The sequence below is a fragment of the Lathamus discolor genome, chromosome 1, assembly GCF_037157495.1.
Source record: "Lathamus discolor isolate bLatDis1 chromosome 1, bLatDis1.hap1, whole genome shotgun sequence".
In the NCBI taxonomy this organism is placed as follows: domain Eukaryota; kingdom Metazoa; phylum Chordata; class Aves; order Psittaciformes; family Psittacidae; genus Lathamus; species Lathamus discolor.
This window is the reverse complement of record NC_088884.1, coordinates 31,277,074-31,303,961: the sequence shown is the minus strand read 5'-3', so window position 1 is coordinate 31,303,961 and position 26,888 is coordinate 31,277,074. Positions and strand designations below refer to the sequence as shown.

General features: G+C 37.0%; 1 protein-coding gene across 3 annotated transcripts in view; it reads right to left on the bottom strand.

Annotated features, from left to right (window-relative positions):
* The window catches only part of PHTF2 (putative homeodomain transcription factor 2), a 68,956-nt gene that overhangs the window by 14,814 nt on the left and 27,254 nt on the right, over window positions 1-26,888 (bottom strand). For all 3 annotated transcript variants that reach the window (XM_065666985.1, XM_065667003.1, XM_065666994.1), the window contains exons 3-11: window positions 26,680-26,736; window positions 22,851-22,920; window positions 19,509-19,667; window positions 14,308-14,473; window positions 13,471-13,635; window positions 8,862-9,063; window positions 6,657-6,815; window positions 3,153-3,371; window positions 771-899 (exon numbers count right to left, since the gene is read on the bottom strand). In XM_065666985.1, coding sequence (XP_065523057.1) covers window positions 771-899; window positions 3,153-3,371; window positions 6,657-6,815; window positions 8,862-9,063; window positions 13,471-13,635; window positions 14,308-14,473; window positions 19,509-19,667; window positions 22,851-22,920; window positions 26,680-26,736 — 1,326 coding nt within the window. The remainder of the gene's footprint in view (window positions 1-770; window positions 900-3,152; window positions 3,372-6,656; window positions 6,816-8,861; window positions 9,064-13,470; window positions 13,636-14,307; window positions 14,474-19,508; window positions 19,668-22,850; window positions 22,921-26,679; window positions 26,737-26,888) is intronic.

Sequence of the window (26,888 nt, the reverse complement as noted above, 5' to 3'; positions counted from 1 at the left end):
GGAATTCTATTGTTCTGGCTATGGCTTTGTAAACTTACTTCTGCTGCGGAGTACACCCAAAACTGTACTGTCTCTGAGTTAGATACAGAGTTCTGAACAAAGTTTGTGAATACATTGCTTTTAACAAGTTGGAGATGGTAAGTATCAACTTGTCAGAATTAGTGACAGTCTTCTTAACCTATGCTAGGATTTGATGTTCAACTCTACAAAATGCCTACGGTGTCTATACTGGAAAAGAGCACAAGAGCAATTCAATGAAGTCGGTGCTTGGACTGATCCTGTTCAACATCATTGTCGGAGACATGGACAGTGGATTGAATGTGCCCTCTGCAAGTTTGCTCATGACACTAAATTATGTAGTTCAATTGAAAACACCGGAGGGAAAGGATGCTATCCAGAGGGACCTTGACACGCTTGAGAGGTGGGCCAATGCCAGCCTCATGAAGTTCAACAAAGCAAAATGCAAGGAGGTAATTAAGAATATTCATAGCATGTACCACTTTGGAACAATAAAACAGAGATTGGCTACGTTAGCAAGCACATAACAATGCAAATATATTTCATTGTCCCGACACTTAAGACTTGTAGCTCTTTTATCTGCTAGTAAGAAGTAAATGAGAGTGATGCAAGCCATGGAACAATAATGTAATAACAGTTATATAACAAAAAAAACCCAAACCAACCCCCCCCCCAGCAGAACAACAACATTATTTCTGGTAGCGCTTCAACTCCTGAATACAGTGTTTGCATAAAGTAAAAAGAATACTCACTCTGTTCATTATCATGCCACTGATTTCAAGCACAGACATATCAGCTTTCTTGCAGTCATTACCCTCCCATACAATTGCACTTATTTTTTCTAGTCCTGGATTCAAACTGTGGATCCAAGGCAAATGACTCTGGGAACGACAAGGAATATATTCCATCAGAGATAAAAACCTACTGCCTTGTCAGCATGCCTTTGTCAGCAGTATGCTGACAAAAAATACTGTAGACTAACATAAATACTGTTATATAGCATTTATTTCTACTATATGTTAACAACAGTCCTCAAAATCATCCACTTTTCCAAGAAATAGCTGTGAGTACAGAGATCTCTCCTTCATATTTCATTTTCTTATAGCGTTATTGCTGTTGAGGCTTCTTTTTTTGCTCAAACTTATCAAAGACAGAGGTCTGAAAACTTACAACCCAACTTTAATTTTTCCACATGTTTTATGGAATATTTTGGTTTTCTATTATTTTCCCTCCAATATTCTGAAAAGCACTCTTCTCAGGTTGAGCCTAAGGCCAACCATTATCTTTTTTAATTTGGATTTAATGATATTTGTGTCATTCATAATCCCCTTTTTAAGCATGAAGGCCCCCCTATGTTAAATGTATCTATCTGCAAGACTCAGAGATTGTGATAGGAGTCAAATCAATATATGCTGCTTCAAGAGCCAAGCAGCCCCAGCCTAATCTACTGAATGCACTTATGGCTGAAGCACCTTTACTCTGAACAGAGAACCAAGTGAGAACTGAAGGATCTGAAAAAACGCTGAGGCAACAAGTTCTGCTGCAGGCATTTCCTGACTTCCCTCAGCCCTGTCTCATTCCTTTGCCATTCAGGTGATTAAAATTCCTCCAACTCTGCCTGGTCACCTAGCACTATGTGTATCAAACTACTGGAAGTGGTGGTGCTGTGGAGGGGGGCTGGGGCGTGATATTATTTTTTAATTTTAATTTATAATTTATGAAAAATAAAGCTTTTATTACCTTATTCATCAGTATTTATTTCAAATCTTTGTATTCTTCTAAGTATTCAATTATCTCCTCTTTTTTACATTGGATGAAAAAAATTGATTTACATTATTAAAACAATGCAAATATTAGTAGCAGGACTTTCTTACCCACAGATTTCCAAGGTCTCCCTCTAGAGGGAGTATCAACACCAGAAGCCAAACTCAAAAATTCACAATCTATTACCAAACAGAAAAAAACTCAATTGCAGAAAACCAAAGTCAATGCCTACACTGCAATTCAACTCCCTCTTGTAAGGCTTCCGATTTAGTGTTTATATGGAATGTAACAAGAACTAAAATAAATCACAAAAGCAAAGACTGCATGAAATCCAAATTACTGTTTCATTGCAGTTGTTTTTCTGTAGGGGTGAAGGGGTGATTTTTAAAATCAAGCAACACAACATTTCCAATACCTGTTAGGAGTAAAAAGCCTGTCTTTTGAAATTCTTTTCCTTAGGTAGTACTACCACCATCTCTTCCATGGCAACCCTTAGTACTGACAATGTGCTACCAACACGACATGTTTACCCAAATGAATGTTTCACATTTTCTCCATCTCTTCACTTAAATGCTTCATGTTAGCAATGCAATAAACATTCAGTTCAAAGATAAGACTCGTACAACAAATACAACTGGCACTGTGACATCTGAATGGATTTTAACAAATGAAAACTAATGCTTGATAGTTAATGATCAGTATTAACAATGTATACTGTCCAGCATTAACCCAAGTCAGGCTGCCAAGGAAGTGCTGCCCCACAAAAAGTAAAATTTTTAGAAATGACTGCCCATATGTTGCTACAGAATAATATGAAATAAGGGAAATTAAATTATTAGCTTTAAGATAAAAATAAAAAGCTTCTAAATTGAATCTATCTAGACATAGATAATTCACATGTAACATCATATATACAATGTATACAACTACATACGCATTAGACACTATTTTATCTGTTTGCTTCATTATATATAGATTTATACATAAACAAATAGAAAGATGTCCGATACGTCCTCATGAAAGAGCAATTCCACCAGAGAAAAAAAACCCAAACCAAAACAACAGAACTGTCTACGCCACAGAGGAAACTTAAATCAATCAGTAGTTGCCCTGAACTACAACTGATTCAAACACCCAAATATTCTGCAGGTTATTTCAGTGTACTGTCATATCCTCTTCATCTGACAAATTAATGACTGAGTACCAGAAATCAAATTCTCTTTGTTTTAATTCTATCAAATCACTTTGGCTTTGTAGCTTTCATTCAATGTGGAGTTTTCCCTCTCAGGCCTCCTGACATATGATAGAGCTGATAATACTGAACTTGAGTGTAGTGAAAAAAAAATAAATCAGAATTGATGGATACCAACCTGATGAAATGGGTCATCTCTGTACTCTTTCTTCACACATGGATTCACTTGAGGGCTTTCTACATCTGTCTCACTGGTACAGGAAGAGTGACACTCTGCACAGTGTAAGAGGTCCTCCCACAGCACATCTTCCGTTTCCGATTCTGGTCTCGTACTCTCAGAGTCTTGTCTAGAGCTTGAACACCGAGAACTGCAGCTAGTACCTGATTTAGGTGTATCCTGGAATTAAAATATGCATTGGAATTGATGACACTTTTTTTATTCTACATTGTTTCCTGACAGAACAATTAAAGTTCAAATTAGTGAATCCATATTTGTCTGGGTTTTAATATTCCAATCCATTATCCTTCTCATCAGAGAGAATTACAAGTTTATTGAATGAGTATCTAAGAGGCTGCATATTTTTAGACACTGTACAAACAAGTAGCAGTCCATGGTCCTTGCTCTGTTGGGGAAGGGGGTCACATTATGAGGAATCAAACCCTATCAACTATTATAAGGAAATAACTATTTTATACATTTTCTAGAACTCATTCATTTAGGCTTTAATGGCAATTATAAAGCCACAGACTCCAACTACATCTCAAACTTCCAATTTTATAACCTATAAATTAAGCCCTTTCTAAAACACTTTACAGCTTCATTATTTTAGTGAAAATGTGAAAAACACTTGAGGCATAAAGCCATATACATGAGAGTGCGATTGTAATGAAGAAATGCGACTGAGTGTGAGAATCACAGAATCACAGAATCCCAAGGGTTGGAAGGGACCTAAAAAGATCATCTAAAAGCATCATTCACAAAGTATTTTAAATTAACTTGATACTTGGATCTTCTATCTGTAGTTGTTTGAGCTGAAGTACTTTAGCTACTTATTAACTTCTCCAAACAGTAAGGAATTCTTTATCTAGAAAGGGCAAGGCCCTAGAGGAAGAAAGCTAAGATATTTCTAGTCATCCAGGACCTGAGGCACTCAAAACAGCCTTTCAAGTAAGCAGTGTAGATATAATTTAACTAGTTTTAAAAGAAAGCTCGGTATGTTCCAGGAGTACATTTCTAAATCTAAGAGCCTGTAATAAAAGAGGAATTGACTCCCAAAGTCCCCTAGAAATCACATTTTCCCATTGTTACTACTAATATATCTTCTCAAAGAGAATGAGCTTCTTGGAAGACAGTTATACATCAGGTGTAGAGAGGAAAAATAAGAAAGAGTATATACAGCTAATGCTAGGTGTATGTGTAATCTACATAGTCATACATAAAACTGTGCTCGAAACAAGCATGCCTTATTATGTTTAATTTTTACCTATATCTTAGATAAAGAAAGAAAATTATTATGTTTGGACACAAATCTGCCCACGCATACACATGAAACGATGTTGTCTTCAGCACAAGAATGCAGAGCTTTAAACTACTTTCCACAGCAAGCAGAATCCACTTCCTGAAAGACAGGCAGGTAGTCTGAAAAGCAGTACCACCCCACTTACCACCATCCTCTGGCAACTTCCACTCCCTTACACAAAATTTCTTGCTTTCTACTAGTTTCTCTCAAGAATATAACACAATTTTACACTGAAAAAAATAATCAAGCTATGTTCCAGCAGTTGTACTCATTTGATTTCTAATGTATTACTATCTGAAGAAGTGTCCTTTGTTCTTCCTGAAAATCATGTTTAACATATTTTATGTAAGCAATTTTGTAAAGAAGTAATTAGATAAAATTTGGTCTGCACTCTTTCCCTTTATTTTACAAAGTGAAGGATAACATCAATGCAGAAAGTCTGAGCTATTTTTTCCTTCCCCAAAATTAGATAAATAAATAAATATTTACTGAAGGAATTCGCTACTGGGTACCCTTGAGTCCTGCAGTTAATAAAGAAAGAACACTGAAAAAGCTTGCCCAAACAACAATCAAGTTGGCAAGCAAATGTGATTATAGAATAAAATGTAGGACAAGTTGAGAGTATATCCACTGACTTCACTAATTTATTTTTTTTAAATACAAAGAAGCTTTCACAGATTTGAAAACTATTGTTTCATTTCCTTTGTAATCATGTGGCGGAGGCGAGTTGGTAACAACAAAGAAAAGCTTCCTCTTTCACAGCAGCAGTCAGACAAGGAAACAGGGAACAAGTATAAAATATCACTGCCAAAGCTACACATGGAGTAAATTTTGTCTCTTCAGTTTCTAAAGAGAGCTCAAAGTCTTCCCTAGTGGAACAGATTATTCAATAACGGTTTTATGCAAAGCAACAACTCCAAGTCTTTGCTATTGTTGTCAGAGAAAGCAATGTCTGAACTCATCTAAGGAGACATTTTTATATCAAGGAGGAAGCTTGTGCATGAGGATGCTGGGGAAGGACTCTTTATTAGGTACTGTAGTGATAGGACAAGGGGTAACGGGTTAAAACTTAAACAGGGGAAGTTTAGATTGGATATAAGGAGGAAGTTCTTTACTGTAACGGTGGTGAGGCACTGGAATGGGTTGCCCAGAGAAGCTGTGAATGCTCCATCCCTGGCAGTGTTCAAGGCCAGGCTGGACAGAGCCTTGGGTGACATGTTTTAGTGTGAGGCATCCCTGCCCATGGCAGGGGGATTGGAATTAGATGATCTCAAGGTCCTTTCCAGCCCTAACTGTTCTATGATTTCTATGATTCTATGAGGTTCTGCCTATTAAACCCATCCAAAAGTGAACTTTTGTCAGGGCTAAAATTACTCTCTATGCCATTTTCTCACACACCTAGTCAAAAGCCAGCAATGCAACCTTGTAACAAACCTGTTCCATGTATCTGTTGTTACATACCACTAGCAAACAAACCCATAATTTATTTAAAATTATAAACAAATAAAAGCACATGCATAACACATCCCTTTGTTTTCAATGTCTGAGTCCTTACATTAAGGACTCTGCTAACATGGAATCTATGCATTCCCCTCTTCTATGCTATCAAGTCCCTTAACATTTCAGTATTTTTACACATTAACAATTTTGTTGAGATTTCTTGGCAATATTTTAAATGATTGTTTCAATAAATGTGAAGAAATGAAAACTCAGAGGTGGAGTCAATCAGACTTCTCCACAAGAAGGCTAGTGATCCAAAGAATAATTAAATGAAGAGAAACAGCAGCCTTGGAGTGATAAAAATTTGCATATTGCCAATTACTAGTGCTTTTGTAACAAATCAAGCTTCCAGACAAGATTACTGGCATCAAGAGACAGCAGCAATTGGCCATAACCTGATGCAGTATCTATAGAATATATTTAGGCTCCTTGCAATGAATGAAAAAATAAGCTGAATCCAACTAAATAAAAAACCTCTTAATTTCAAACTGTTGTTAGTCTTAAAAAAAGAAAGCAAAACATCCCTGTCTCCCACCAGTCCTCCAGTTAACAGACTCCTAAAATCCAATATAGGAGAAAAAGGATTTGAGGAATATTCTATTCAATAAGAAACCAAGAGGTTTTAACAATTTACAGAAAAGCAGCAATGGAAAAGAACATACCTCCAGGGGATAGTGTTTCTTATAATGGTGAGATTTCCTGTTTCGAAGTGTACAATCACTAGAAGTGCGGTCTACATTGCGACGCAAAGAATACCCAGTTTCAGGCCCTTCCTCACTAGAAACTTCATCTGATAAATTTGTCACAGTCCTGTGAGTATCCTAATGCAAGAAATACAGTATTAGTAAGACATATACTTACTAGGTCTTGTCCTCAGTAACTGATATCAAATTTCTTTCTGCAACATTATTATCTATGCTCAGTTAAATCAGATTTTAACACATATCTAAATGTCAGCATTACCTGATACAGCAGGAATTCTAAAATAGAAATTTTAACATCAAAATAAACATTTCTCAGAGAATGAAGGGCCAGTTCATATCATAACAAAGAAAAATTCTAACATTCTTATTTTAATGTGATTTTGTCTAAACTGAATCTACCATGAAAGGCTTAGAGGCAACACAGCCCAAAGTCTGGTAGTGGGGCAAACAAAAAAATCCCACCAAAACTGTGATAGCGGACCCTGTAACACTGAATTATCAACACATATAGTACAAAGTTAATAGTTACCTCTTCTTCCAAAGATAAAGTGATACAGATTGCATGCAGAATACTCAGACCATTAATTTATTCCACTTTCTGTTTCCCTGATTTTAAACTAAAATTGAAGTAGCCCTCACAGTAACAGAAAGAAAAACAGGCAGCAAAGGATCATTCAGCTGACTAAAAAACTTTTGTATATTCTCATATATTATGAGATCACCGGATAGGACCCTGTAAAGCTTCCTTTGGAGTCTTCCCGTCATCAATGAACTGCTAAAACGACAAAAGTAGTGACGGTATTCTGTACAACAAATCCTTTCCCTTTCCCTGGCAACATCATTTTCTCTTCCATGATGAACTCTGTTTTCTGAGATACTTCAAGGTCAAGTAATTTCATTTTCTTAACAGTTGAGTTACATAGAGAAAGATGGACAGCAGAACAGTCTGTGGTGTCTTATCTACTATCGTGCAGTGGCACCAACATGTATTGATTGTCTTTGGAAAAAGAGATGATGAGTAAAGAGAGGAGCCTGTGCCAACTTCTCTTTAATGTGGATGCATACTCATGAAGAAAATTAAACATAGACAATATTTCATCTGTTCTATCAAACAAACTGAAAACTCTCTTAAAATAAATTCTTGATGTATTCAACTTATTTTTTTATTCCTTTTTCGCATTGTTATTTGTTGAATTTCAAGAATGCAAAATGCTTGGAATTTATAAAGACGACTAAACCTCAGTTGCTATCACTGCTGAGAAAGCACCTCCTGCAAAGCAGCAGTCGACTTTCTGCCCTGAGATGAACCTTCATCACTTTCATTCTGACTCAATCATAGGGATCTTTAAGGGGTTGCTAAATAATTTGTCTATAAAATCCACAAAGGCTGCCTTTCCTTTATAAAAATGTCTACTTGTAGACTTCCAGTAGAAAAAACTTTGGTATTATCCAAGATAATACCCTTTGGTATTATCTTGGAAAAATCCTTGTTATGACTGATCATTGATGGTAATTACCAGTGAGGCAGAGTCAAGTGTAACACTGTCAATATATGTTCAAATGCCAATTTTAAGAGGGACAGAAAACGTGTTTTGGAAAAGCTATTCTGTAGAACAGTAAGATGAAAATAGAATATCCAGGAGATAAGACCCAGACAAACTGAAAGTTCTGTTTTCTTTCATGACCACTTACTATGCTTCCATCTCATCCCTATTCCTCAGTACAGACTTCACTGAGAGGGAAATCATGCTTTCCTCATCTTACAGAGAAACCAATTCAAAAATGACCTCAAAACTGTAAATTGTCAGTAATCCAAAATTTGTTCCATTTTAGCACAGACAGAACTGTGCTAAAGAGACAGGCAAAGGTACAGTGTGTATAGCTGATCTGCAAAAAACCAAAAAGCACACAAAATTTGTGCACTGAAATACAGAATGGCAAAGAATGTTTAGATCCTCCTCCAAGAATAAGGAAAGGCTAGGAATCTCAGGATGAAATAAAATGACTTAACTTTTGGCCCCAGGGTCCTACACCTAATTTAATTTTAAAAACCTTTTTAAGGGTAAAGTAGATAAGAATGCATCAAAAGTATTGTAAAAATACACCTCACATACTATATGACAAATTAATAACCCTGCTTTGAAAGCAATGAAGCACACTTACTTTGTGATGACTGTGATTGCTGAAGGCATCTCTCACTGTTGCAGTGCTCCACCCTGACTCTTCTGGCTTAATCACTTCGCACCGACGTTCATGGGCCTGCATACATTCTTCGCTGCTTTTACCTGTCTTTTTCCCATCAAGGGACACGTACCCATTATCAGTCTCCGTGGATTTATCTATTGAGATTTTTGCTTTCTTAGATCTATATTTGAAACAAATACATATATATTAAATTAATGACTCTCTCAGTTTTTTTTCCCCAGTCTAAATCCTCCTTATCCCTCTCAACCCGTTTTAGTTTAATTAAAATGACCACAAACTAACAATATTAACATCAGATGCAATATTTGTAACTATTTCATCTTCTATATAATACGCATTATACTTTCCCAAAAGTATTACAAAAGGAACTGTCAGTGTCTGAAAGAAAATTCTATCATTAGCTACTGAAAGAAAAAAGGAAACCTGTATGTTAAAACTGAAACTTCACAGCAACTTGAGCGATATTACAACCACAAGCCTTCAATGTAAACAAGAAACTTCTCTATCTTAACAAAGAGGTATGCTAAAAGTTGAAGTGTTATTAATTCAAAACAAGTATGCTATTTCCTGAAGCTGCAAACAAACATGCTGTTAGTATTCTGTACACAGAAGGGTTTTGTTACTGTTTTAAACACACTCAGCTTATTGATAACTCTACTAAACAGAAGGCGTTTAATTCAGTCTTTCCCGTATTACCCAGTAACACCCCTGGCAATCAATGTAACTTACAAACATGCTAACTGCGCCTGTTTTCAAATAACAAAATAAGTTTATGAATTAAGCTTCAGTATTATTTTTCCTAAGACTACTAAGTATTGATGAATAGTCTTCCATAACATTCTCTAGACATCAAGGCCCTCATCTAGTCAATAAATGTAGCAACAAGAATGCCTAATGCCAGAAAAAGGCTTTCTCAAAGCAAACATTTGAATGATTATACTTCCAAATTGGGAAGTGCAGCCAATGAACGAATGCAGAAGAATAGTAGCTTGCTACCTTATTGATAGAGACTACTTTAAGTCTTCATTTAAGCAATTAGTATCCTGCATTAATTAGATTCAGGTTGTTCGGTTCTAGAACACTTGGAAGAGGGTGAAGTGCTTTAAATCAAGTTTCCAAGTTTTATTAGAACACTGGACACAGGTCATAAAACCATCAAGAATCTGTTCAATTCATCTTGTGCTCCTATGAGGGAATACACACTGCATTTCTCTTTAAGGAGTGAGGCATTCTGTGAGAGTTGGATTACATAGCAGAAGATTAAATTCCTCTTTAACATGCACATCAAACAAAAATCAAGAGAACTGGCATAGTCGCCTCACATTCCCCCCAGGATAAGGTATCCCACAAAACACAGGGGAAACCTGAACACAAAAAGTGACTAGGGAGAGCTGGATAAAACGGAAAAATTCATTCCCTAAATTCTTAGTCAACTTTATTTCTAAATAAGTACAAAACCAGCAGAAACACTCTCTGCAGTTATCATGTATTTGAATAGATTAGTTTTTATTATAAGCTTACAAAGGCAGAGACAGCAAGATGCTTTAGCATGTGTTTTGTGGTGGAGAAGCAGCTAGTAAATCAGTTTGCAGATTACAAAAGGTTATATAGAGAGTTTTAATTTTCTAGGTTCATTAAGTAGATGATCTAAAACGTTATTGAGGCTTAGGACAAAAAGGTCAAATTATCAACAGAAACATGTTAGAGCTTTATTTCTGTGGCCTTTTACAATGTCATTGTTCAACTAAGCTAATGAAGATAAGACAACTGAAGGAAGAGAAAGCGTTGCTTATTATTTAATGGAAAAATCTGCTGTTCCACTTCTGGAATAAAGCAAGCATCAGCATTTCAGTGGCAACTCATTGTAAAATAGTATGTTTTATTAAGCTCAGTTGTGAGCACTAGGAAGTAGCACTAATATGAAATTATCTGCAATAAGGTGGAACCCAGAGAGAACATTTTTTTATGCACTAAATATACTTTTAGCACTTCTAAAAAATTCTTCTTAATAGTGCAAAAGGGAATGCAGGATGTATACACAGATGTACACATCCAGTCATTACTCCACAAGTTACTTAGCAGTAAGTGCAGTAAGGGCAGTAACAGGACAACTATACCACAGTTAATCTGAGTAGTTTTTATGCATTTCACATTAAACTTGAAAGCTACTAGCAAGAAGTAGCTTCAAACAGTTGAGTAGGAGCAAATAAGAGAAAAAAAGAACTTATGTATGTAGATACGTATAATTTGTTTAAATAGGACTTCGCTACTCAAGCAATGTTACTAAAACTGCAAGACAATGATGACTCTGAGATCAGCTAAAGCTCATTTTGGAAAACAGGTAACTTGATCAAAGTCTTTTAGTCGTCTCTAACATGGAAACCAGTTAGTTTTTGGAAGAATCTCCAAATTTATGTGTAAGCCTCAAGCCAGTAAAGCATACATTTCCACCTATCATTAGGGGGCACTACACTGATAAAAGACAAAACAATAAACATGAACAATACCTCCCTAGCTGATAGAAATATATAGTTTCCAGAATTACTATATAGACATATATCTTTAATCAACTCTGAATTCTAGCATGAGATTTTAAAAGTATTTAAGAGTAAGACAGGACAACACAATGAATATAGCCAAGGTCTTAAAAAGCCTGAACATATGCAAAAGCTAACTCAGGAATGACTTTGTCTTAATCATGCATCACCTGTAGAAAATGTTAAGGAAAACGGACCTTTCCAACCCTAACCATTCTATGATACTATGTAAATCATGTTTCTCCAAGACTGTAGATTTTCACTGTTAAGTATTCTATTCCCATGTATTTTAATTGGAGTTGGTAAAAAAACCCAAACCTCCTCCCTGTTCATGCTGTAGAACTTTTAAAGCAGTTACAATTGTAAGATTTCCATAACTAGAGCAAGGACACATTTGAGCCAAGTCCCACATCAGTGCTACATTCTGAATAAATTACCTATTCGGATATTGACATCCTTTCCAGTGAAATTGATAATTAGTATTTTTAAATCAGCTCTGTGCTGGATTGACGTTTAGAATTCTTTTATTAGTCAGACTGACTTTTGCCATTCAAAAGGTTATTTACTGAATACACAGTTCCAGGTTACCAATGACCTGAATGTAGATGAATGGTGTAAGTACACAGGGTCCAGCCCTAAAGCAAAGAACACAATTTGAGGAGAATTTTGAAACCATGCATTTAAGACCTATATTTAAAGCTCCACAAAATGGTATAACAAAGCTTAATACACGTGAAAAACTGCTGTAAATAAGCACTACTGAGCCATTCTAATGTCCTTATCTAGAGCTTCAAAATACGTCTTAAGAAACAGGAGAGATCTCACTAAACAGCTTGCTTGCAGTGAGGTTTCATAAGATTTCTTCAGCAACATCACCAAGTAAAATACACACACACGCACACAACCTCTCATTAAATGGTTTAAACAAGTCCTTAGAGCAAGTCCCACGAACCCTTCTCAAACAAAAACACTCTGAGCTCAATACCAGGGAAGGTAAGGGAAAAAAAACCAAATGAATCTTCCAACAGTCTTCTTCTTACTGCACATAAGCATCTTCCGCAAGTGAAAACACTCAAAAGTGTACAAGATTACACTCCAAGCACAGCAGAAAGTAATGCACACAGCCCAAAGAACAGCAGTGGTGTCTATCACTGTGACTCATAGTTTGACAAAGCCAGCTTCATCTTACACAGACAAAAGCCAGAACTCTCCTCTTGCAGTATTTTTAAACATTTTGAAAACTTCTCTAGGGTTTCAACTAGATATTCCCAGAATGTAACATCACATAAGGTAAGCTTTGCCAGTGGTTAAGAGCACATATCATAAGTACGACAGACATGTTAGTGTTGCCTTACTTAAGATGCAGCATGCACAACAAAACATCAATGTAATAACTTGCAGTATCTCTTTTCTCAATTTCCTACTATTTTATGAGCTAATAAATGCTGATCTATAGGACTCACAATGCTGTGTGTACCTTGAACACAGAGTGCTACAGAATGTGTTTTTAACTTTTAACTGCCTGGAGCACTACATTATCAGATCGATCACTTGCAAAACAGCTCTGGAATGTAACAGGGTTAGTTGCTTCTTCCAATCATTAGAAAATGCATCTTCAATGTTTATTTATAAACTAAGCACTGTGCCTATTTGAATCCTGAAGGCTTTTCCTTCACAAAAAGCACGTTATTTGATGACAGTGAGAGAATTCAATAAGCATTCTGTCAGAGTAATAAGCAGGTAATGTAATAAAGAAAAATTACAGTCAAATTTTCTTATTTGATTAAAACTGAGAAACTGAGTCAGTTCGTTCCCGATAGCTCACAGAGTACTCCGACATCAACATATAATTGCATCAGCATTTACAAAAGTCAAGAAACAACACATTAGTACATGTTCAAATACTGAGATGAATTTACTATTAGAGAAAAACTAGATCAACAAAAGTTTAATTATTACATCAATGTTTACTTATTCAGAAAAGGGATAATGCATCTCTAACACATATGTAGCCTTGAATAAATACAAACCCTGATAAAAAGAAAGCAGCATGCCAGATATCTCTGAAGACGGCGCCAATACTGCAAGAGGTGCTTGTACCGTAGCTCTGCACTGTTCCCTCCTGTGTGTTATCTGTAGTACTAGAGCCATCTCCTTCCCTATGTACTTCCAAATGTGCTGCTTTCCTTAATTTCCTTCATCAGAAGAGATCAAAATTGAAGGTAGCTTTGTAAGTGCAATCTACCAATTCTATAATGTGTGCAGCAGTTCAAGCATGCAAAAACAAGCAAGATTTCAAAATAGTTTACTAAAGCTTTATCATATCAATTTAATAAACTCCATTTAACAAAACTTAACCTGAAAAACCTAACACTCATTATTGTAACACTTAAACCCAAAATATATTTCATCTCACCATCACAGGCTTAGACCTGCAAAGTTCACTACTGCAGGCTTTCCCATTTTAATGGGGCAATTCACTGTAGCAGCCATACTCAGTGAAGTGCAGGAAGACATTCTACAGTTCCAGTAGCATCCCCTTTAATATACGTATGTTTCCCACAAAGATCAGGAGTAGTAGTACATGGAGTTCTAAAACTAAACTTGCAACAATGTAAATACTGTCACTCTACCATGATACAAACTGTTTCAGGCAAAATGTCAGATTCAATGCATTAAAATTCTAATAAAACAATGCATAAACTAGTCAATGCACAGAAGTTAAAGAGCATCAGTTAAGAACTCAGATAAAAAAGCATCAATTTCTCATCTCTTGCAAAGCAGAGACTGTAAATCCCTACATTTTTTCATGCATGTTCTTCAGAATATTTAACAATCCTAAATAAGTACTAGAACATAGACTATACCTTCTTCTTTTACCCCCTGTGCTGGGGGGTGGCTTAGGAGTTCGTGTTGAAACAATCTGACAATGCACAGTTCCAAGTAGCAACATTAGCCATATTGGCCCAATTACTTCGGTCAGAGGTATATTATGTGGGCTTTGGGCTGTATAGAATAACACTACAGCAGCAACTGGAAAAGAAGGGAAATGAAGTTGAGTTCAGTATTTGCAATGTCTGAAATGGCCAACTCATTACATGGCTTTTGTTAAAAAGACAAACATTCAGATCTAGTCCTTCACCTGGATTTTAAACCAACCCCTGTAATTCTGAGAGGAAGGGATTATAATTGCAATGAAATAGGCAGTAATAGAGATTTAAATAGTCACCTACAGACTTAATATCCATCTCTTCTTTTACACTTATGTAAAAGCTACTGCTCAAGAAAAAGGTGGCAGAATGAAGTAAGGTAGGGAAGCATTTGGAAAGCTTGATGTGTCATGAAACTTTAAATGAAGATGAAGCTTCAGTCGGAGACAAAACCAAAAAGTAAATGTTATCCTTAAAGCAGCCCAAGTAAATTTACTTCCGTATCACCTATAATGATGCAGTGTATGACTAGCCAAACGAGAAGCAGGTTGGCCAGATAGGTCAAAGTCTCTCCATCCTTGGAGATATTAAAACCCTGACTGGACACAGCCTCAAGCAACCTGTTCTAGTTAACGCTGCTTTGAGTAGGGTTCAGACTATCTCCAGAGGTCCATGACAACCTCAGCCAGCCTGATTCTGTTAACCATATATCTATTTTGATACTGTAAGGACCAACAGACTTGAGACCAGAAACTCTTTATATTCTGTAGCAGAATGCACTGTAAACTCCATATTCCAGTCCAAGGACAAAGTTGCCCATATGGATAGACACACATGTGTAAGTGCAAGTCTACAGATATTTCGTATATACTTATGTGTATATTATCTAGCAATGTGGAGAGAACAGAGACAAACCATGTAAACTATGAGCTGGTCCAGCTGAAATGACCAAGACTAACTAGCACTTGTAATTGGAAAAGGGGTATCTTCCAATTCCATAGTTAACTGTTGTTTTTGTAACCTTATAACCAGCTTTTCATATACAGTCAACACCCAGGTAACTCTTATTGCTCCTGTACCCAGAGCCCAACCACTTCTGTAGCTTCTGCAGCTCAGAAATGTCTTTACAGGCTTCAAGTCAGTCTGAACACACTGAACAGACATGAGGCAGAAAGAAGAGGTGACCCCTCCCTTTTCTCTGCTTATTGTATGTTCTCGTTGCTCTGCCTCTATAGCTTGAAGTGCCATGTTCTGAAACTCAGCTGAAAGAAGGTATCAAGACAGAAAATACAGAAATTCCAAGAAACAATTCAGAAAGAAAACAGGAGGATAATTCTCTGTGCCTAACATCTGCATGTCCCATGAGAACTTGGTTTTGCTCTTGTACCACTAGAGTGAGAGTCCCATAACTTAGACCTGCTCCTAGCACAAGAAATACCTGGTACCAGTTCAACAGTTTTCACCAGTTCTTTACTGAAATCAACTGAAAAAAATACAGCCACATGCAAATTTATATACCACATTCAAACACCTAAAATGTACCACACGAAGCCACACCTAAAACAGCAAATACCTCTGATGCAATGTTTTCCATGAAGAGATCAGCTGTGGTTTTCATGAAATAGTCTTTAGCAAGGTAACCAGTATTAGAAACATGATGGAATTATTTTTTGGTTGTGGTAATCTATTTCTAATTTCCCATCAGTCTTTTTCCTAACTCAGAAGTCTTACACAGAACACATGAGGTATCTTTTATTACTATATATGGACTAAATTTTTGCATTATGATGTTTCTCAGTAAGATGGCACACATCAATCAGAAATCCAGCTTATTAAAAAATATAGGTACAGGTAGTAAAAGGTAATTACAGATAATATCACCTCTTCCTAAATAAGCTTATCTGAGTTTCTCATACATACAATAAGATTCATAAGGTATAGTGTAGTAGTATAAAGTACAAGTAGCCAATTTTGACTCCTATCCTACAATTTGGATAAACATGTACTTCTGAGAACACAGAGCTCCAAATATCCATGTGAAATGATTCGCAGGAGTAGGCCTCCACAAAACAATTTCAAACTTCACTACAAGATGATTTGTACGTAAAACACATTTAGACAAGCAGAGTAACCTGGAAGAAATCACAGCCTTCCAGAAGATACAAATCTGTAGACTGCAGGTTCCCACCATGGAGTTTCACACAGATTTAAGAAAATGTTATGGACCTCCTGATGTTTTTAGTAGGATAGGAGGAAAATCCAAGAACTTCTTCCTGCAGTGAGCCAGTTCGCTGTGGTTCAGATTATCCTAGAATTGTTCCTACCATTACAGCTAGGCCTCAGAAGAGAATTTCTCACACCACTTTTAATAATTTCTTTACTTTTTATAGGATTTGGACTTGTATTTTTCTAAATTACAGTGGTTTATTTTGTGAAACCAACACAGATTATATCACAAACAGCAAAAAGCTGCATCAAAGAAAGCAGCTGTACATTTAAAACACCAACAAGCATTTATTTTTATAGCATTTAAAGCTTTGAAATATTTGTATTACCAAGTTAAAAAATGCATACATACATATGTATCTCACCACAATAAACAATTATTCTATCACTATTAAAGTTTCTTGTTCCATGCTTAAGAAACATACAATCGAGATACACACTAGAATGTTACACTTCATTTTCTTGTTAGAATAAAGAAACATTTTTTAAGTAAAAATGAGACAGTGCTGTAAACTAAACCAATAAGGAGTCAAAGGAAAAAGGTTTTACTTCTACCTGAATTCATGGCCTGTTCCATGACCTTTGATTAAAAAAACATTTCTCTGTAGTTCTCTTATCACACATTTTGCTAACCACACTTTATACTAAAGGAAACCAATATAAATAAAACCTGGAATTTAAATCCACAGCCAAGGAAAGAATTCTTTCCTGCAGATTTACATAAATGCTAGCAGGTATGCTGCTAAAGCTAATTGATTTCAAAGCAATAATTCCAAGTAATGCCGTTCATAAATAGAAAACACTTCACAATTAAAATAATAATTGAATTAAATGCATATACACGAATAAGGTCAGACCACTTTACAACAGTATTAGGGAGAATCTGACCTGGTGACGCAAAGTCTGAGCTACAAGACAAAATTCAGATTCAGGGCAGAAATACGGCCACTAGAATTTGAGGTGTTTTGTTGTTAAGTTCTCTTCATAGACTGTTGACATTTTGGTGCTGCTTTACCAATTTTGTAGTAAATGAACAAACTGAGCACAGCTACAGAGTAAAATCTATGCAAAACTTACACAGAGGTCCTAGAGAAGGAGAGGCTTGAGGGGTTTGTTTTAAATAGCTTCCAATTTAAAAAAAAAAAAAAAAATCAATTTAATTTCACTTACATATGTAAGTCTTTAAATATATTTCAAAAAACACCAAAAACTCTGCACTTAATTCACCAAAATTTAAATAAGTATTTCAAATAGCTGGATTATAGAGTCATACATAACACTTAATTCTTTTCCGATGTTTGTTAATTTGTACCCTCAGAAATAACAAACATTTTGTCACATTAGAGACCATATGCATTAGGGAAATGATGCATTCCAACCATCATTTTAGTAAATCACAGATCCCGAGAAACTTGAAGGGAAAAAAGTTAATCACAAAATAGCCCTGTAATTAATGTCCTAAAAAAGTTGCTTGCGCTCAGAATCTGCATTGAGTTTCTATTTTGCTGCTTTTGGAGTCTTATGAAGGCTCCGCAGATCAAGTGTGGATATATTTTTTATATAAATATAAGATCAGGAACATAAATAATTACTATAATGGTGTTTCTCAAAATAAACCACCTATGAACATGGTAACAAACGAACTATAACTTATATTTTACTACCTATAATATTGCAAGCAAGATTAAAATTATTAACACTATGGGATCACTTACCACAGTATACACAAATGCTAATATATGCAACAATACTTCCTGAACACCTGTCTGGAAATGGGGATAAGGAGAAGTTCTGATAGGAGACCACAAGAATATCTGTCAATATTTCATGTTTTGGGGCACTGGCACTGGGAAATTCATTTTATAGCTGCTGACATCACCATACATGAAGCACTGGCAACTTTTCTTTTTAACTCCAGTTCTTATTTTAAATCCAATTTCCAAATGATCCAGTGATTCACAACTGCAAGGACAGATGGCAAAACTGAAAAAGTAATATTGTATTTTAATTGGATTTCACTGGAAAACTTCTCAGTCATTTAGCTTCTCAGGGTATTAAATTGCTCCCAATTTTCTGTTCCATTTGTTGTACATGCTTCTGATACACTTATTATTCTTGTGACTGCCACACTGTTAGATGCTGACTCACTACGTTACATTCTTCCCTTTCTTATTTTCTCTTATATATTGCATGTAAGTAAAAGAAGCACAAAGTCAGATTACTAGAACTCAAGACTGATCACCCCTGAAATCTGTGAATTGCTTTCTGTTTGTTAACAGTTGCTCAGAATTCCCTCTATAATCTATGAAATATAAAATTAAGACGCACGGTCTCCCCATGCAATGGAAAAAACCAGCAGAAGCACATAGGACAATAAGCCTCCCTTTTGCCAGTCATTCAGAGGTATGTCTAAGGTATGACAAAAATACAAGCTAGAAGTTCCCTGCCTCTGATGTGACAAAATAACACCTGGAAGGATGACTGAAAACTGGTCAAACAGATCATCCCACCAGGCTGCTGAAGCTGCATGCACCTTGGCAGGTTTGGCCTTGCTTGCTCCTTTATCTGTACAAGTGCCAGAAACACCAAAAGCCCAAGACAAAATACACTGCCTAAGCCAAAGGTTCCTTGATATCGATCAGTCCTGAACTTTAGATAGTCCCAGAAACCTAAGTGTGCTAAATGCTTTGGAAAGCCTGTGAGGAAATCCTTAAGTTTTCAGTATGCCACCTTTATATATGCAAAGGGAATGTTAACCAAAAGACACATCTTTGGGACTGTGTCATTACAGTATTTTCTGAAAATACTGGAATGAACCTTAACAGCACAAAGTGAACCAAGTAACACACAGGAGCTTCCGTATGGTTAAAGTAAGGCATTCAGTTGAAGTTGATCCTGTAATCCAACTCTACCTTGAAGAAGGTAAAGAACAAGCAGCCAGAAAAAGATGACCCTTGATGTCACTTGTAGCCACCACCTGTAGAAGAACGGAAAGAAAACAACTCTCACGATTCCTTTGCGGGTCAGAGATGTCCAAGGACTTTCGGGTTTCGCTTTAGCAAAAGCGGATCCTTTAAAAAAAGAAAAATAGATTTTGATACACTTCATTGTTATGGCGAATAACATTAGTTTTCAGTAGAGGAGTAGTTAAGAGAGTTATTTAAAGGAGCAACTATTAAACATTATTATTTTAATAAATATACTTCTACCATTTCACCATCTCCTCAATGAAAAAATCTGTGTAAATTGTTGGTGCCCTGTTGACTGCCATTATCAGGAACTTCTACAAATACCTAGATTTTGGAATGTGTGAATAACAAAACATTTCTTAGTATGTAAAAATTATTTAAAATTAAATTATTAAGAATTATTGTTTCACTGAGGTATCAGAAACTTTATGAAGCAAAAGAAAGTCACGTGAAAATTCCACATGCCCATGCAGGCACAGCAGAGCCCTTTCCTGGCACAGCAGAGGGATCTAAAACATCAACACCTGTAAATTGCTCCAGCTGTGTCATTCAGCAAAATGGAATATGGTTGAGAAGTATAGAGGAGAACCAGCCCCAAGAGCAGGGGAGCCTCTCCTTCCATACAGTTTTTCATTTCGCTCATTCAAATGTCCTTTCTCTCTCATATCTCCATTTCTTTTTCTTCCTCTATATTCCCACTTCTCTGGCAGCTAGAAAACTGCATAACATTTACTTAACAAGAGTGTGACTTAAATTATGCCAAGGTTACTGCTTGGAAAGGGCAACTCGTGCATACTGCTATGCCATCTCCACCTTGTTTACAAGTAGAACTGGCATTAGTGAGCTCTGTGCTGGCACAGATGAAACACTGCCAGTACTGGAACTACTTTAATACCAACTTACACATCCACACAGAGCAGTCATCTAAAGGCTGTTCATGTATATCACTATACTGAAGTGGTGCACTGCTGTTCCTGAATTCCTACAAACACATTTAATTTCAAGTTCTGTTTTTTTTTAAGTTAAATGTCATTTGATTTTGTTTCTCTCTCTCACATTCCCATTTCTAAAGTTATAGCATTAGGCGATGTGATAAAAGCTGGTCTGCACACCCCCAGAGGACCTCGAAGAGACAATGGCAGTAGAAGAGACCTATCAACGGAGCTGTCAGCCCAGCATTGAAGGCCCATCTCCCCAAGCCCAGAGCAGGATAGGAGCACAAGAGCAGACAGGAATCCAAATCATAGGAGGAACACTTTGACAAGGCCCCTCCCAGGGCTGTCCCAGCAGAGCATTCCTAAACATGAGCCATTGAAAGCAGCTCTTCAGATCACCTTTCAGAGGAATGGGCAATACTTGAATTTAGTACTCTGACTGTTACCATTATTATATTAAACTCAATCGACACATACCAATATAGGCACACTCGTTAATTTGTTAGTTATTGGGCTCCTGAGCCAAATGAAATGAGTTTTGAATAAGCACAAGGCATTAATTATAATACATTAATTGAATAATGCCCTATTATACAGTAGTTACAAGAACTGTCATAAGTGTCCAGCTGGTTGAGGGAGGTGATTCTCCCTCACTATGCTCTGGTGAGACCCCACCTAGACTACTGCATTCAGCTCTGGGGCCCCCAGCACAGGGACATGGACCTTCTGGGACAAGTGCAGAGGAGGTACACAAAGATGCTCCAATGGCTGGAGCACCTCTGCTATGGAGACAGACTGAGAGAGCTGGGCTTGTTCAGCCTGGAGAAGAGAAGGCTACAGCAAGACCTTAGAGCAGCTTCCAGTACCTAAAAAAGCTGACAAGAAAGCTGGAGAGGTGCTTTTTACAAGCGCATGTAGTGACAAGACAAGGCGGAATGGCTTTAAACTGATGGAGGGCAGGTTTAGATTAGGTAGTAGGAATGAATTCTTTACTATGAGGGTGCTGAGGTGCTGGCACAGGTTGCCCAGAGAAGCTGTGGCTGCTCCATTCCTGGCAGTGTTTAAGGCCAGGTTGGACAGAGCCTTGGACCAACCTGGTCTAGTGGGAGGTGTTTCTGCCTATGGCAGGGGGGCTGGAACTGGATGAGCTTTAAGGTCCCTTCCAACACAAATCATTCTGTGATTCTATGATTATGGGCTACAGGGTAAAAGGAGCTCAGATTGCACAGAATTTACTATGGGACGTTTAGGGAAGATGCAAGGAAGGGACAAAGGAGAGGCTTATGTGATTTAAGGAGGAACAAGTGTGGGGAAACTGATGAGTAAGGAGATGAAAAGCACTGGCCAAGCACAAACAGCTGCTGCTTAGGATACTGCTTGTCTGGCCGTGTCATGTGCCTGATCAGCTCAGTCTGTATTGTCTTCTTACTAAATTCCTTTAACTCTCCCCAGGGGCAGGGGCAGTCTGTTCTGTGCACAGCACCGAGGGCTGAAAGCCAGCACTGGAGTCAGACATGAGAACAGGAGTCAAGGGGCCGTGTGTGGAGCCAGCAACCAGAGCAAGCGCGGTAGTGCCAGCAGAGGTCAAGCCAGGCTCAATGGTGATCGGGTAAAGCAGCCTGAGAGCAAGGGCATGAGTAGGTCTCTAAAGGCAACCTCTGGGTGTCTGCCTGTGTATCTCTAAGGGCAAGAGCAAAGCAGTGTGCTTTGGTTAAGAGACTGAATTCAAAGAGCGCAACATGGAATAGCTTCAGGAGACTGTGCTGGCTGCTGGGCTCATGGAAAATAATGGTAATCATGTTTTTCTGAGCCTTCATGAGGAATAAGGGAACTTATATAAAGATACAAATAAATGGAGACTAAAGGCTTTCTGAAAAGCCTCATACTGCCTGACCTTCTCTTGCCGTTTTGCTATTCAAGACAGACATGAAATATTCATGGCCTATATGATTTTTTTCTCTCCAGAATTTCAACGTAGCCTTTCCTCTAGATGCCAGAAGATGTGGAAGAATCTGAATACTTGGCAGTGAGAGATTTCTGAACTAATAACTCCAAAACTTTGATCCATGACAATCCATATGTCCCTTTTTTTCCTAAATCTATACAACAAAATTTAGATCAAGTTTTTAAGCCTTCTGTTTAATCTAAAGGTCACCTTTTAATGATATTTCAAATCCATCTTCTTTAAGAGAAAATATGTAGGGTTTGCTGTGGGGGGGTTTAGTGGGTTGGGGCGAGAGGTTGTTTAAGTTTGTTTTATGAAAACTTACCGATACATTCTTGTTATAAGACACAGGATGGCATCTATTTTTAAACTCAGAAATTCAGCTGTTTCTAGCTCAGGACCTACCTCTTACAAGATCAACATCTATGAGGTCTGGTTTCACGTGTCCTGTTTTCTTTGGTTTGTTTCTCAAACCCTGCAATAGGCAAACATTATCAAAATACATTCCTGCAGACGATAGGCATTATGAAAGAAAAAACATCTGTGTGTGGTCAGTAATTGTATTTAACCTATACCGCTACTGAAAATTCAGACAAATCTGTCAATTTCATAAAGTACAATAAAATAAACATTCTAAGGAACAAGGCACAATAAATGCCTTTTACACACTTTTCAATCGAAACAAAACCCAACCAATTACTGACCCATGAAGTAATTTTTCAAACAGTTAAGCACTGAGCACTCATCTCCCATGGTCTGGGATTATGCAGACAACATATGCACACACTTGCAAGAATTAGTAGTACGTTTCTATTAGGTTTTCAGAACTTTTAAGAACAAATTACTTTTCTGAATCTCTTTTCTCCTTAGATGTCTAATTAAACTCCACAAAGTGCTTAGATTGCAACTCCTTCATTCCAAACCTAGATAGAAAATCATGTTGTAACACAAGAGCAAGTTCCACTGTCAGAAATCCGAACTCCAGAAAAGTACTGATTTTTTTCTTACTAGTGAATATAGATTAACCTGTTAAAAAGAGGGGAAAAAAACCAACCCACCACACAACAAGAAAACAGGAGGGAGAAAAAGCAGCTTATATTGTCCTTTAGAAACAGCATCTTTCTTCACTGAAGAGCCAAAATATCTTGTAAAACTTTAACATTTGTTTTAAATGCCAAAACATGATGCTGTACCCTCAAGCTTCAGATAACTGTGAGTTTATTCCAGTCCCTTCAGATTAAGCTCTTGGTCACATCAGCCAACAATGGCTGCAGAGAGCACAATTCATATAGAGCAAAATCTAATACCTCAAAAATATTTTGGGTACAAATAGAACTATAGTGGAAATGGTTTAGCTGTTTTCATTCAAAAAGCAGTTAAATCCAGTGGTGAACTGCAGATTTCCATCACTGTCATATTTCACCCATGCGTAAAAACATTTATTACTTAAATGCAAATATTAAATTCAGACGAAAGCATAAAAATCAAATTATTATGGATGAGAGAAGTTCCAGTGAATCTGGAAATGTTAATCTTCGTAGGAACTATATCAAGAAAATGGTCCAGACAGAGCGTAGCTCAGTACTTCTCACATCCAAATTTAACTGGATTGACTTTTCATGCTGAAATAATAATTGGGAGAAAAAAACCAAACTGTTCACAATGACTAGATATAGAGTCACCACCTGATGTGTCTATTAGAAAAAATAAGAGTGTGCTTGAAACAAAACAAAATCAACACATAGACCTATAACATGGATAGGACAAAATGTGCTGTGAGAAGGACAAATAAAGAAAACCAGTTGTATGTAGAGTTAAGCACTGCAAAGATTTTTACAGAACAGTAGTCTTAAAACCACAGTAATTTTATGTGGAATGAGAAAACAAGCCCATAATTAAATTGGGAATTACTATAATTCTGGAACCATCTACAGATTCTTGTGAAACCTTGCGTGAGCCACACTACTTCAAGAAAATATTTAAAATCTTAAAAATAAAATGCTGAATGATGCAATGACTTCCAAATGTGTTACTGCTTATGGGCCACAAGTGTTTTCTTGACTGCCTAAATGAAGATCCTTATGCCTCTTAGAAGAAATAGCCTGCTGGAAACACATGCACAATCCTTGGAAAATTTTACCACCGTGGCTAAAGTTACTTTTTCATTTTAAACAAAGAATTCTGCAAAAAGTAAGCCAACAGTATAACTCGATGCATCTTTTACGGGAAAAGAAGTGGTGACACATTCTTTAAAAATTCCATTGGGCAAATCCTCAAACGCTTCCAGTGTCCATGGACTACACTGAATTGGTTCTTCTAATTTTTGCCACACAAAGTAAAAGAATTCCATTTACTCAGGTGTAATTCCTCTAATGCATCACAAATATCTGTAATACATGTAGAAAACAGAAGTGTTTCAAACTTAATTAAAACAAATATTCATAGTGTTTCATATCCTTTGGGCCCATCCAGCTAGTTCATACAATGTCTATTCAGCACCAAACACATTTCAGCTAACTAGCAGCGAAAATAAAGTTTAAATAAAAATGCTTAAAAATAGTTGCTATTATTGTAAAAATTTTTTTGCACAGACTTTAAAATTAATCGTGTTACACTGTTACACTTCTAACTAAACTGTAAATTTACAGTATCAGAAACAGCTTTTCTGCTAAAAATAGTTTAGATTTTTAGTAAGGTTCATTTATAAACAGTAGCCTTGAGATTAAAGCACTAATGCTCAATACTTGAATTTAGTACTCTGAGTGTCACCAATATTATACTAAACTCAATCAACACATACCAATATAGGCACACTCGTTAATTTGTTAGTTATTGGGCTCCTAAGCCAAACAAAATGCATTTTAAATAAGCACAAGGCATTATTTGCAATACATTAATTGAATAATGCCCTATTATACAGTAGTTACTGTAGTGTCCAGTGGTTAGAAGTGTCCAGCAGGTTGATGGAGGTGATTCACCCTCCCTATTCTGCTCTGGTGAGACGCCACCTGCAGTACTGCATTCAGCTCTGGGGCCCCCAACACAAGAGAGATGTGGACCTGTTGGGACAAGCCCAGAGTGGGGACAAAAAGATGATCAGAGGAACACCTCTGCTACAGAGACAGGCTGAGAGAGTTGGGCTTGTTCATCTTGGAGAAGAGAAGGTTATGGCAGCTTAGACCTTAGAGCAGCTCCCAGTGCCTAAAGGGGCCAACAAGAAAGCTGGAGAGGGGCTTCTTACAAGGGCATGTAGTGATAGGCCAAGGGGAAATGGCTTTAACCTGCCAGAGGGGAGACTGAGATGAGCTCTTAGGCAGAAGTTCTTCCTTGTGAGGGTGGTGAGGTGCTGGTACAGGGTGCCCAGAGAAGCTGTGGCTGCCCCATCCCTGGCAGCGCTCAAGGCCAGGCTGGAAGGGGCTTTAAGCAACCTCGCCTAGTGGAAGGTGTTTCTGCCTGTGGCAGGGGATTGGAACTGAATGAGCTTTACGGTCCCTTCCAACCCAAACCATCCTGTGATTCTAATTCTAATTCAACGCATTGAAACCCATGCAGTAATAGCATACTTATTGTGTGCAGTATATGTAGGAAAAGGTTAATTGCAAGAAAATGTTAACTGAATTAACTTTAACATCAAGAAGTATGACATAATATACAATCCATAAAAGTATTACATTTTTGATTGATTTCTTTTTCTCCAAAACACTTTAGCAATGTGGCAGACACTGATGGCACTGTTAGTTAAACCAAAATGCAAAGAACACTGTTAAACTGCTTGTTCAGAGAAACAAAGCCTGAGGTACTTACCAGTCTAATAAACTGTACAAAACAATGACAGCGTCATAAAGGAGGAAAAGTAAACTGCAGGTATAAGGTAACTAACTGAAAGTAAAGAGAGCTCAGATAACTGATGTTAGAATTCATCACATGGAAAAGGGAGAGACAGAGATACTAAAACAATTAAGCGCTGGCTTAAGATAACTGAAAAGAAAAAATATGTACAGAAAAAATATACAGAAAAACCACAGAAAGATGCAGCACACTAAATGCTGCAGTTATTATGTAAAATAAACAGAGCATAGTATGCCAGTTACATTGATTGCTTACCCTCCAGAAGTCTAGTTTTACTTTACCAGTATTAAATACCACATATATTATAAACTGCACCTGCGTACACAACCAGACAGCACTGCTGATAACTAGCCAAAAACAATCATTGATGCTGCAATATTATTACCTTTATTTCTCTTTGCTCTACTGATTTTTCCCATATTTGTTGATCATATGCCCCGATCTAAAAAGAACACACACACACAAAAAAATCTCCATTAGATTTTCAAAGACATTGATCAAACAAAATCAATCAAGCTTCAACAAGATAAGCATGAAAACAGCATTTCCTTGGGGAGACTTATTTATGAAGAAATCTTTGTCTTCTCCATTCCA